The 13295-nt window shown below is 37.7% G+C and overlaps 1 protein-coding gene across 1 annotated transcript; it reads right to left on the bottom strand.

Annotated features, from left to right (window-relative positions):
* Window positions 1–4799: 4799 nt before the first annotated feature.
* LOC139715456 (alpha-1,3/1,6-mannosyltransferase ALG2-like) lies at window positions 4800–6462 on the bottom strand. The gene is made up of 3 exons (XM_071627029.1): window positions 6420–6462; window positions 5980–6177; window positions 4800–5619 (listed from the first exon to the last, which is right to left on the bottom strand). Exons 1-3 carry the CDS (start codon window positions 6460–6462, stop codon window positions 5108–5110), a joined length of 753 nt encoding a protein of 250 aa, XP_071483130.1. The 3' UTR covers window positions 4800–5107.
* Window positions 6463–13295: the final 6833 nt, after the last annotated feature.

Below are 13295 nucleotides of genomic sequence, written 5' to 3'. Positions count from 1 at the left end.
CTACCAAACCAGCATGTGGGGGAAAATAGGACGGCAGTGAAGTAACAGGAACAAAAGTGAGCAGATGCAGTATTAAGCAACATCAAGAGCTGCATGAATCAGAGAAGAATGGCTTTCTTTTTCTTCTGAATATTCTTCTTTCCATCCGGGTACATGGAGAGCTGGGATCATAAACTGAGAACCAGATAGGCTTTCTCCTCACTCTTAGTGCTTGAGGTTACTCCCCTCCCACTTCTCTTCCTGCCTGCTGTCACATGTAAACCCTAATCACAGAGCTGTGCTGCCCTTCAGTGACTGAAGTGACTGAAATACAATATCTTGTAGATGAGCACAATGTATCTGTGATTTACACTGACATCATTGTGATTGTAAAACAAAGGTCCGATTCCAGTCACCTGTCAGGAAGCTTCTGCTGCCCTTTATACAAATACAGTAAGTGTAATATCTGTTATTTACAGTGACACAAGAGTGGCATTTTAACAGCATGGCTAGGCTGTGTCTCAATCAAATTAGTGCCTCTGCTGGTAACATTGACATCTAAGTGGAGTATGCTAGGTGCAATGAGAATACATTGATTACTTTAATTTTGATGATTGTTTTGTCACTCACTTTCCTCACAGTGAGGCTAAGTTATTTGTCAAGAATACTTGGAGCCACCTTTCCCTGTCCATCTCTAGGTTTGAAATACATGGAATTACGTGTGTTATATTATAAAACAAGAGCAAAGACATAAAATCCATGTTTTATGAGCTGTAATGCAATGTATACATAATTTGTGAATCAGAGTTTCACCTGAAGGCTTATCGCATTTTACATTTCAGAGAGTGTTTTTATGCCTCCGCCACGAAGTGGTGCCGGAGGCATTATGTTTTCGGGTTGTCCGTCCGTCCGTCCGTCCGTCCGTCCGTCCGTCCTTCCGTCCTTCCGTCCGTCCGTAATAAATTTTGTGGACAGGGTAACTATCAAAACCTTTTTAAGGTATCCTAATGAAACTTGGCATGTATGTGTATTAGGGGGTGAAGTTGTGCCTATCAACTTTTGGGTGCACATGGTCAAGGTCAAAGGTCAAAAGGTCAAGGTCAAATACGTAAAATTTCACTATTTCCTCCATATCTATGCAATGCCTGAAGATATTTTCTTGAAACTTAGTGTATACATGTATTACCCAATTAAGATTCTCTGGTGAAAGTTTTGGGTCATGAGGTCAAAGGTCAAAGTCAGAAGGTCAAGTTAAAATATTAAAACTTCGCTTTTTTCTCCGTACCTTGGAAATTGTTCAAGGTATCTTCATGGAACATAGTATATATACACGTACTGACTGGCAGTTATTATCTAGAGAATCTAGGGTTCATAGGTCAAAGGTCAGGGGTCAAAGGTCAAGTGCAACACTTCAAATTTTTACTATTTCCCTCATACATGTATTTATGTAATGCCAGCAATTTTTTTTTTTTTTTAAACACTTGGTGTATGCATGTATAACCTAGATTATCTGGAAATTTTCTTTTTCTCTTTTTTTTTTTTTTGAGGGGGGGGGGTTTGCCTCAAAGGTCAAAAGGTCAAAGATCAAGGGAAAGTGCTGAACTAACTTTTTCCTCCATATCTCAGAAGTGGCTCAAGTTATCTTGAAACTTACTACATATTTATGCATGTTCTGCCTGACAGTGATTATCCTATGAATTTTAGGGTCAAAGGCCAAAAGAAAATGGTAACAGTGTACTTTTCAATACAGAAATTACACTTTTTCTCCATACCTTGAAAATTACAGTATTCATACACTTATGAATGGGTCAAAGTTAAGTTAAAGTCCTTGAATCCCCAAATACATGCTCTCCTATTCATCTAATTAAATCTAGGTAAAGGAAGGTGAACATTCAACACATTTGTGACAAACATGTAATTTCAATATTTTGCCAATATTGTGAAAATGTAATTATACATTGTCCACATGTACTATAGACCTATTAGGAGAATCATGCATTATGGCGGAGGCATAGCAGTCGCCTTAGCGACATTTCTAGTTCCGTATGTTTTCATTTCGGTCTGTCTCTTTGTGTGTTTGTAGTACTTCTCAAATACAGTGGACTCCTGTTACAACGAAGTCCTCGGGACCAGCATTTTTCTTTCATTGTATCGAAATTTCGTTATAACCGAATAAACAAACAATAAAAACCAGGGAGAGGATAATGTTCCGGCCCTGATTTTTATTTCACTGTAACCGGAATTTCATTATAACCGTGTTCGTTATAACGGGAGTACACTGTATACTGTATGCCACTCATAATGTGCCAGCATTCCCCACAAAATCATGCTGTTTTTTTTTTACAGTACTGGCCTGTCAGTGTAACTTCCCTCATCTAAAAATATGACAAGTCATTACAATGAATTCATATACACGTGTATTTGGCATTGTGATACAACAAAAAGATCAAGAAGACAAAACGGTAATATTCTTGCTGCTTTAGTTGTGGTTAAGGATTTATTGACAACACTGATGACAGACATGACTTGGCTGCACTGTGAACATTTACGATACTAAAACTATTTGTTATTAAAAAAAATGTTAATTAAAAAAAATCAGCAGACTGGATGCAGTCTAAGTGGGTATAACCAGCTTTCTTAATTACAGAACCTTGTCCATAGTTCACTTCAGGATCACGTCATAAACATCCTTTACACTCCTGTTTTTGTAAAATTCACTTCAACGTGGGTGAGATTCACACCTAATGCAACATCTACTAATGCAGAGTTGACTGCACTTCTAAATGCATACTGTAGCATCCTACGAGGGAATAATCATGGAAAACTATACGGGTATTTGCCCAATATTTTGTTGTGGTCTTATTCTTGCTAATTTTGAGCATCTGCTGATACAAATTTGCCGAATACGCCAAAGAATTACCCGCAATAGATGAATGTCATGTGTATTGGTATTGTCTTCATGACACGTGAAGACAAGTCAACAACAAATGTCTATTGTTGGTGGTTCTCCATCAACCACTCACGAATTTGTCGTACAAATTGTGATTCACAACTGATTTATGTCTGCAAAATATGTCACATATTGGCCCAAATTCATGAGGGTGGTTTAATTTAAATTTAGACTATGGTGTAATTCTAAACCATGGTCTAAAATAAGCGTGAAATAGGCGTACCTTTGACATGCGCGCATCAATGCGCATCTGTTACTGGACGTTTGTTGGCGTACGCAATCTATCAATCTTATTTATGCAGAAGAAATTTGCATAAATCATGGTCTAAATTTAATCCACCTTTGTGAATTAAGGCCATAAAGTCTGATTGATTGCAGCCCTACAGGGAAAGTCTTGCATATGACAGCTAAATGTAATGTCTGCTCACATGGGAAATTGAATCGACTTCCTGTTGCTCCATATCAGCTTCATGTATTGTAGTGTGATGAACATATGTATAGTGTACATACCTGCAATTTTGATATCATGTACATAAACTACAGGAGACATTTCAAATTAAAGCTTTTGTTGTTGTTGTTGTTTGTAAGTATATATACCCAAATGGCAAGGTTGGATCATACTGAGGTATTTATTAGCACCTTGTTGAAAGAGTGTGTGTGTGAGAGAGAGAGAGAGAGAGAGAGAGAGAGAGAGTGTGTGTGTGTGTGTGTGTGTTTGTGTGTGTGTGTGTGTGTGTTTGAGTGTAACTACAATGTATGTGATTCATGGTTGTGCTTTCCTTGAACATTTGTGTTACGGAGCTTGTGACGTATGTTTTACTTGTGCATGCTGAGTAAGGTTTAAAACTTAAAGGCATCTTGAGCAATTAATACTCTCCCACATCTACACACAACTCTCTGGCAGATGAGGAACATAGGGGATCTTTAACATGAGAAATAGGGAGTTAGTACAATTAATTTCAAGGCTTTTTAAGAGTATGACATCCACTGTAATCAAACTCACCAGTGGATGACCATGGTTTAAACTATGTGACCATATATGGGCCTTCATTTACGCTCATGCTTTGATAGATCACGCACGCTGATGCTCAAAAGATGGTATGATTCTGGAATAGATAAGCATTGTATTGCAGTTAGTGAGTGATAAATGGAATAGATAAGCATTGTATTGCAGTTAGTGAGTGATAAACCAACAGTGAGTCCCTTTATCAAATTATTATGTCTTCAACAATTATCCACATGCTAAATTGTATGAATTACACACAGCTGCAATAACATTCTGGTGTTCCATTTAACAGAAAAACTTGTGCACTGGCCGTAATGGCTCACATCCTTACGGCTGGCTTTCACACTGGATTACCTATTGTCTGTTGTAACAAATGATTTACTGGTCAACATCCCCGCAACCCACTGCATATGGTGTCTTTGCACTCTTGATTAGATTCCTTGTGATGTGAACATGGTGTATGTGTCTACCCTGGTCCAACTCCTAGTAACTTGACACCATTTAAAGGTCCCTCATTGCACATAATGTCACATAGACAAAAGATAAAGACAATCAAAACAGAAATTATTTGAAATACTGACAAATACTTTAACAAACACCTTCCTAACGATGAGAGATGAAACCTTATGCAGAGTTTGTGTTTTCTTTAATTTCTTACAGCCTACTCACATCCATTCACACTTGATTTTACACCACACATGAACAAAAATGTTTGTGGGTTTTTTTTTTCTGATACAAACAAGACTAAAGAAGCATATAATTTCTTTATCAAAAATAATTTTAACATAAATAATCAAATGTATATTTCAGATTTATCGCAATATCTCTCTGGTATCAATTTATACAATTATATTTCACCTCAAACTGTTTTGATAGCCATAAAAACTTTCACCTCTCTTTAATACTTTTCACTTCTTTTCAATACTATTTTCCTTAAAACAAAAATCATCCACAGAGAGTTTATGCATTCACCTGAAAATATCACAGCAGCTCACTTGCCTTCAATTGACCATTCACACAAGCACAATGCACTTCTATATCATATAGAAGCATATTATAAACTATGCAATATTTGGCTGCTTTTCACCACACATTTACTGACATGTTCCACAGAAAACACAGAAGCTACTTATGTGTAGATCAGACACAATACTACAGGAACTTCATTTCTATTACAATCTATTTACCCTCTTAACTAGTTTCTCTAACTTGTTTCCAAATGCCCTAAAGGAGAAATTGTTGATTACTCTGTCTCGCCCCGCTCTCCCTAGTCGATCCCTCAGGTCAGGTTCGCGCGCAAACCGCTCCATGGCACTGGCAAAGCTTGCTGCTGTTGGCTCGCACAGGAATCCTGTTTGCTTGTGCGCTATCGTTTCGAGAGGACCCCCACTGTTGACTGCGATGACTGGCCGGTTCATGTACATGGCCTCTATTGGCACGATGCCAAAGTGTTCGTTGGACGGCGTGTACAGGAGGCACGTGCAGTTATCCAACAGGATCAGCTTCTGGGCATCGCTAAACGAACGTAGGAATGTCACATGATCTACAAGACCATGCTGCTCTGCGAGGGCGACGAGCTCTTCATAGTGCTCGCGATTCTCAACAACGCGGTCGTCGTAGCCACCAGCCATCACTAAGTGAACATTCTGCCATTCGTCATCGGAGAGCTTTGTTTTCAGTTCACCTAAGAAGTAGGGATGGAGGAAAACAATGTGGAAGAAATGTGGGCACACACAATGAGTATCAAAACCAAACTCATCTATAATTCACAGTGACAGTTCAGAGTTGAAAAGGTGAAAGTGTTGCTATCTTTTTAATATGATACTTTATGAGTACTTATTGTGCATTCATTCATGGAGACAGAAATTTGATTTAAACTGGTAACATGTAGACAATGAAAAATATGTTACTAAAATACAATTATACAAACTTACATACAATGTACAAACAAAGTCCAACTTTACATGTCAAATTATAAGTAACATGTTCAAAACAATATGGCTTTTTTCATTCCGCATCTCTACTACAAGGAGATGATACTCACCCATGGCTTCTATTGCTAGGCTGAGATTCTTCTTCCTCTCATAGCGATTGATGGACAAGAAAAGAGTCTTGACACCAGATGGTATGAGGTCACCAGCCGACTCGATGGTCGCATTGAAGGCTGAGAAGTTGAGGGAAGGATACAGCACCTCCGGCTGGACATCGCTCAGGGTTGAGAATGTCTGTTTGAAAGTTTCAGCTGGAGAAAAGAGAAGAGAGAAAGGAGAAATAACTAATAAAGACTATGAAGGTCTTCAATTCTTTGTAGTTTTCACATTTTGTGCATTCATTACATCAACTGTGTATTGTTCTATAAATGCAGCTTCAAGTGAAAACAACTTTATGTTCCAGGCAAGCACGAGATGTCACATACTGTTTAAGTCTTCATACTGAAAATGTTATTAACTCAGAATACACATAGGTCTTATTAATTGCCATTACATTTGCTGCTAGGAACAGATTCCAAATGTGATAGCCATGTCATCTACTCAGTGTCCTTCTTGTAATGAACAGATGAAACCACAGTATAACTAAAACACTATTAAGTGCATCACAACATTTACATATCGGGTCGACAACAATTTGACAATTTTCTATGTTTGATATGTTTTTACCGGACCTGTGACAATCCTGCAGGCTTCTTTTTGTTTTTATTCCACACAGTCTTCACTCATTTTTTTATTCTTTTTTTTCTCTGGAGAGTGAGGATGATGCTAAGTTGCTACCACTTGCAAATATCTTTGTATAGACTTTGCAAAGATTCAGAAAATTGAAGAACATAAATTACCCTAGAGTAGTTTTTATGTAAGACAATGCTTGCCTGTGAAATTACTGTTGACCACTATACAGTCTGCCATTCCTGTAGTCTTCTCCTCCAGCCAGTCAATGGGCGCACGATAGAGCTTTTTCAAGAAGCTTTGTCGTTTTGTAAGCAGCAGGTCAGGAAAGTGGCAGTAGAAGAGTATCTGAAATGAGAAGGGCAATTGTCAATATTGGAAACGACTGCAGACTTGGAGCTTTACAGATTGAAGCACATGAAGAAACTCACAAAGTGATATCCTTAAATAGTTTAGCTTCCCATTATATAAAATTGCTCTTTAGTGGATTTTTGCAGGGGATTGACCTCTTGTCTAAATCACTTTGCTATTGACAAGGCAAGCAATATATACTTGGAAAACAAAAATGAGGATTCATTCATTAAAAAGCCTGATAAATACTTACTTGCAGCTTTTTCATACCACTTTTTAATTATGGCTTGATTTGGTCTAAAAATAGGAATAGTTTGCAGGTATATAACATAACAATGTGCAATATTTTTGAAAGATAAATGTATTTATAGTTAAAGAGAATTATAGATACCAAACATTTGTCAAAAACTTATGAGATATTACCTTGGATCGACGAATCTTGAGGAATGGAATGCAGGCGGAGATCTGGTCACAGACGATGACATCATACTGTTCTCGACTGAACAGAATCAGGTAGAGGGTGACATACACCATGCGCAAGTATGCACAGAGGGCGTAGCAGTAGCCAAATACGCTCCTTGGCAACCAGTCTCCAGCTGTGATGACCTGCATGGTGTCAATGGGTGAAGCATGGATTTAATATAATTCCTACCATAATTAAACAAAGAACAATGAGGGCAGCACAAATGACTCTTTAACACACCTCCATTCATATCAATTAGTGTACCTACACAGTGACTGCAAATCAAGGCATGTTTACAGCAAAACGATAGCAAGGTAAAGTACACGACGTGAAACATCCAGCATGGTGACATATAAACCAGGGCTCAGGGCTTGATGTTTAGCGGTAGCCTGGTGTCAAGCCCTGTATAATCCATCTGAAAGTCTCCATAATTTTAATTTTAGTTGGTCCTAAAACATAATGAAGCACTCACTTCATGGCGCTAAGGTCACCAGAACTCGAAATCACTTGCGACTGTGTGTGTTTGTGTGTGTCCTATCATTATTTTTTATTTATTTTTACCTTGGTACTGCTTAGAATGCAATTAAGTATTCTTTTTTTTTTCTTCCTTTTTTTTTTCAGTGGGGGCGGGGGGGGGGGGGGGGGGGGGGGGGCAGCTTCACTTGCTACTGGCCACAATTTACAACTCATTACAAGATTCAAAGTTTATAGTCGCCAATTCAATGACAATGCCTCTGAACAACAACAACAACAAAAAAAAAAAAAATATATATATATATATATATATATATATATATATACCTAGATATATATACTTAGCAGGAAACCTAGATTTAAAATAAATTAATTTTACCAGAAATTAGCATCCACGACCCACTCACTGCACTGGCACTGCTCTCCCGACACAACACAGTTATCAGTTTCATTATCCTTGACATTTTGCACTCTGTTCTGATGTAATGTACTATTAAACTAAGCGTGCTATCAGCCATTGGCATATAGAATGGAGCTGTGCTCTTGGAATCTGTATGGTCTGGTTACGTAACTGGATCAATCAGTGGATGGGATGGATGGGTGCACAGCAATTCAAATTTCCCACAACATTATTAACGTGTGGGACTACACACAAGCTAAAGGTGACTCTGTGACGGACATATTACAAGTTGGTTTATCGTAGCTTGATAAGTTTTCATCAAAAAACTTTAGGAGTTGTATCCATACCTCCAAAGTGCCATCGCTTGTCTCTTTGAAACAATGCGAAGGGTCGTGATGAGCAGTGTACAGCTTCACTGAATGTCGCCGAGTCTGCAGGGCTAGTGCGGCGTCGACTACGAGTCGCTCGGCTCCACCTATGCCCAAGTCTGGATGCAAAAAGATCACTCGAACCATCGCTGATTATTTAGTTTTACAACTGTCTTTCAGTTGTGTTGCAAACTCTTTTGGTTGCCCAGAGATGTCTTTTGACTGTGAGGGAGATTGTAAAAGATTGGTCGCTACTCAAACGGTATTTCCAAGCGCATAGCATACACGTTGACCTGAAAATGAAATATGAGGTCTTATAGCATGACTGCTCTGACTGTGTGTATGGGTTGATGAGAGTGTACGTGTGTCATGCTACTGGCTGCTACTAGTAGTTTTCGTGCACATGTGGGGTTCGTGCACCAACGACCGCGGGACGCTACCATACGCCGCGAGCGCTACACCGGGACGGGACGGGACCTGCCCTGCCTCCGATCCCCTCCGCGTTGCAGCAGCAGATTCAGCCTCGCCTAGCGCCTACGTGTCGATGTAATCGATGCTGATATTTTACAATCAGCTGATGCCCGACGCGACCAGCCGGCCACCCGAACAGGTCGAAACAGGATGATGTAATCCCGGTTACAAATGATAACTGGGGTAAAATCAAAGCAAAACGAAACAGTCAGAATAGAAATCGCTTAACGTCAACAAAAATGTGTGATTAAGTATAAATTTAATGATATTCATGTACGTTATGCTAATAAATACCACAGTAATCTAGGGGTATTCATAGCATGAATGCTTTTGTGTGTTGGGAGAAAGTGGGTACATATCGCAAGGATGAAGAATGGATGGCAGTACACTCCATATTAAAATGAATTCATTTTTCTGACGCAACAGCCACATGCATGTAGATGGTAGGGTGGAATTAAGAGACAGGTCTTTCTTACAAAACATTTCTGTACAGGCAATCTGTAATTCTATAAAAGCAATTCATGACATCCTTCAATTTGCCACTTGCTCAAATTATGAAAGGATCTGGTTACAAAATATATACAAGTTGTAGTCCTATATAGGCCCAAAGCAGGAAATGAGGTTTTTATTTTATTTATACAAAGATGAAAGTCAAAAGTTCCAATGTAAACTTTAAATTGTAAAAATGCAAACGCACATACACACCATCTCTCTCCCTCCTCTCCCTCTCTCTCTCTTTCCCATCTGTATATCTCTCTATCTTCTCTGCCTTTATATCTTTTCTCTGTGTATGTAATATAATGCTCTATCTCTACATCTGTATAATATATTTGAAACATAATATATCTCTTTCTATGTATATGTATCTCTCTCTCTCTCTCTCCATAAAACCATCACCTATATAATATCTATATACTGTTGTACATGCACACATTTTTAGTACCAGTAAATGCAATAAAAGAGAGAGGGAATTACATCATGGATTTTATTTTTCTTTACTGAAATACAAGACAGAAACATTTGAAAATGTAATGTCACCATCTATAAACATACAGCATAAACTTAAAATATCACAGTTCAGTCATCTGGATGCATAGTGGAGCCACCACACAAAATAATAGGCCACAAACCCTAAAACATGTACAATTCAATTCACACTGCTCATTCCGGCAACTGCTAGTAGTGTTTGTGCACCAATCAAATCTACATGACATTCACAGAGCAGAAGACAAATGATTATCTGTTAAAGGACAAGTCCACCTTCATATACATGTGGATTAAGTGAATGCAGCAATATCAGTAGAACACATCAGTGAAAGTTTGGGGAAAATCGGACAATCCGTTCAAAAGTTATGAATTTTTGAAGTTTCTGCTCAGTCACAGCTGGATGAGAAGACTACTATAGCTTGTGATGTCATATGAGTACAACTATATAAAGAAAGTATAAAGAAAATTCAAGATATTCTCACTTTTCCCACTTAATAAAAGAACAATCGACTTCTCTCTTTCAGAAGTCAGGGGGAATAATATTACCCCTAACATAAGTCAGTAACAAGTCAAAGAAATGTGCACTTTATTCAAAAAGTCAAGTTTTGTGAAATTCTCTTTTTATTTTCCTTATATCGTTGTAACATCATGTGACAACATGTGACATCATACACTGTAGTAGTCTTCTCCTCCAGCAGTCATTGCACATATGTTTTAAAAATTCATAACTTTTGAACGGATTGTCGGATTTTCCCCAAACTTTCACTGATGTGTTCTACTAATATTGTTTCCTTCACTCAATCCACATGTATATGAAGGTGAACTTGTCCTTTAACCTATTCACTCATCTACATGAAGTCCCATTCATCTATCTACTTCCTTAAGTTGACCTCACATAAGTCGAATAATCGTCTAAGTCAAAGGTCTTTTCAAGTCCTCTTCTCTTTATATTCTATTGATTTTAATCCCTCATAAGTCAAATTTTCTCTATAAGTCAAAGTTTAGTTATTTCTTCACTCCATATAGATTCCACTTCGGTGACGCTGACTGTATATTCCTTCATTCATTCATTCATCCATCCATCCATCCATTCTTCTACCAACCTATCTATTTTCATCCCGGAAGTGGAGCTACTCAGTATGAAGCCAAGGAGAACAGCTGTGGAACACGCATCTCCATAGTGTACAAGTCATTCTACGTGGCTCACTGATACTCATATAGTGAGGCCTTATGGAAGCATTTTTTCCTGCATAGTGAACAGGAAAAATCGACAAGTTGCCAGCGTACATAATGGAGTTGGTGAAACACAAGACGCATAGTAGGCACAGTTTGAAGGAAAATCCCAAGACTTTTACAAATGTTATGACAGCAGGGATGACATCAAACTAACACTATGATTGCCACTAATACATCCAGCAGCCAGCATGTAATCCTATACTAAAACTTGCAATAACCAGCTTGGTTATGGGACTATCAAATTACATTGCTTGCACAGAAAATCTCAATCATTTCAAACAGCTAAATGCTAATGCATGGAATTACTTTATTCAACTCTTCCCAACAAAATATTTGTCTTCTCTTTTTTCTGGTACACGTGGCAGCATGCAGGATGATGCAATCCTGGTCATGTCATGAACAGAGCTTATCATACATTGTACTAGTAAAGTTTGTCAAAGAAGTTTGCATGTCATATGCACACACACAAACTGAGGTGTTTTGAACAGTCATTCATGTATCAGAAGGCTGGTTGACATTAGAAATGTTGATACCATATTGTCGAGGCCCTATTTTTCTTAATTCTCAAAAACTGTGCAGCACTAATATCATCATGATACACAAGAGTTATGTTATTATTTCTGTCTGCATAAAAATTAGTTGATTTCATTAACACATAAAAGATATTTACATATATTTGACTTGAGAAATTATGCAGAGATAAAAAATATAATATATCACTTTTACTGGCAATTTGATACATTTTGTGCACATACATTGTCAAGGGTTTGAACAATTTCATACTAATTACAATAAATTGCACAAAATCTGCATTGTCTTTAAACACTCTTTATTTCACAGAAAGCTGATGACTAAAAATTTCCCATGATACTCCCCTCAGTGTGAGAGAGACTTGTTTACCCAAACATTCAATAAAAAAAAAAGAACAGCAACATCATACATTTCAAGAATTTTACAAAAAAATCAATTTCTGGACAAGTACATGTAAGACTTGACGCTCAGTTATTATGTTTTGACAAGATGACTTATCTATCTATCATGGTTTTGTATGATTTAATTATGTAGGCCATGTCCTAGCATTATTTCTTCATTCTTTCTTTCCAATCTATTTATTTATTCATTTATTTATTTGCATGTGTGCAGCAGATGTAGAAAATCTATACTGGTATCATCAGGCTTTAAAGGGACTGTACAGTACTGGTTGAGGTGGGGATTCATGTTTTGAACATTCCTAAGTGAGATAATGAGAAACCTCTCATGAAATATGAAAGAGCCTGTAATTTTAAGAAGGGTTCAACGTTTATTTGATGAAAAGTGGTTTTCAAATGGCTGAGATATCCAAAAAAGTGATGATAATAATAAAAGGCGACATGCCACGACTTTATTAGGATCTCTTTGTTTCACCTTTGTTTTTGAATATCTCAACCATTTCAAAACCGATTTTCATCAAATAAACTTTTGATACCCCATGGAATTGCATGCTCTTTGACATCTCATAGAGTGGTTTGTGAATATCTTGCAAAACATTAAAAGCTAAATCCTCACCTCAACCAGAACTGTACACACCCTTTAAACTTGAAATCAAATGCCCAGTGTGCTTTGAGTTCCAGTTGGCACAAAAAACCCATAGCAAGGTGCACACTGTCCAACATCCCTGGCATGGGAAGGGTTAAATATACTGTATATCCGAATTTTAGCCAAGGGAATACACAATTGTAGATTCCTGCTTTCTCACTGTTGTGAATGTGCTATTGTCTGGTAGGTACTCACAAGGAATATATTCAGCAGGAAAACATATCATTACTCCAACTTCATACGCAGACTTCAAGACACCATGAGATACATGATCATTCTACATACCTTGTACCACTTGTTATCTCTGCAATATCTTCTACGGAAAAAGGAAATCAGTTTGAATCTGACATGTAAGTTATGATGCTACACATCTAC

This window comes from Diadema antillarum, unplaced genomic scaffold, assembly GCF_040938485.1.
Source record: "Diadema antillarum isolate AM-2024a unplaced genomic scaffold, OU_Dant_1.0 scf00000049, whole genome shotgun sequence".
Classification (NCBI taxonomy): Eukaryota; Metazoa; Echinodermata; class Echinoidea; order Diadematoida; family Diadematidae; genus Diadema; species Diadema antillarum.
The sequence above is the reverse complement of the archived record's forward strand: the minus strand, read 5'-3'. Positions and strand labels throughout refer to the sequence as shown.

Bases quoted from the DNA above. Each gene is read 5' to 3' on its own strand.
- LOC139715456 (XM_071627029.1), bottom strand. From the start codon at position 6,462: ATGACATGGCTATCACATTTGGAATCTGTTCCTAGCAGCAAAT. The intron at 6,178-6,419 runs GTAATGGCAATT...TCTTTTCTCCAG, and splicing joins ATCTGTTCCTAGCAGCAAAT to CTGAAACTTTCAAACAGACA. The intron at 5,620-5,979 runs GTGAGTATCATC...CCTACTTCTTAG, and splicing joins CCTAGCAATAGAAGCCATGG to GTGAACTGAAAACAAAGCTC.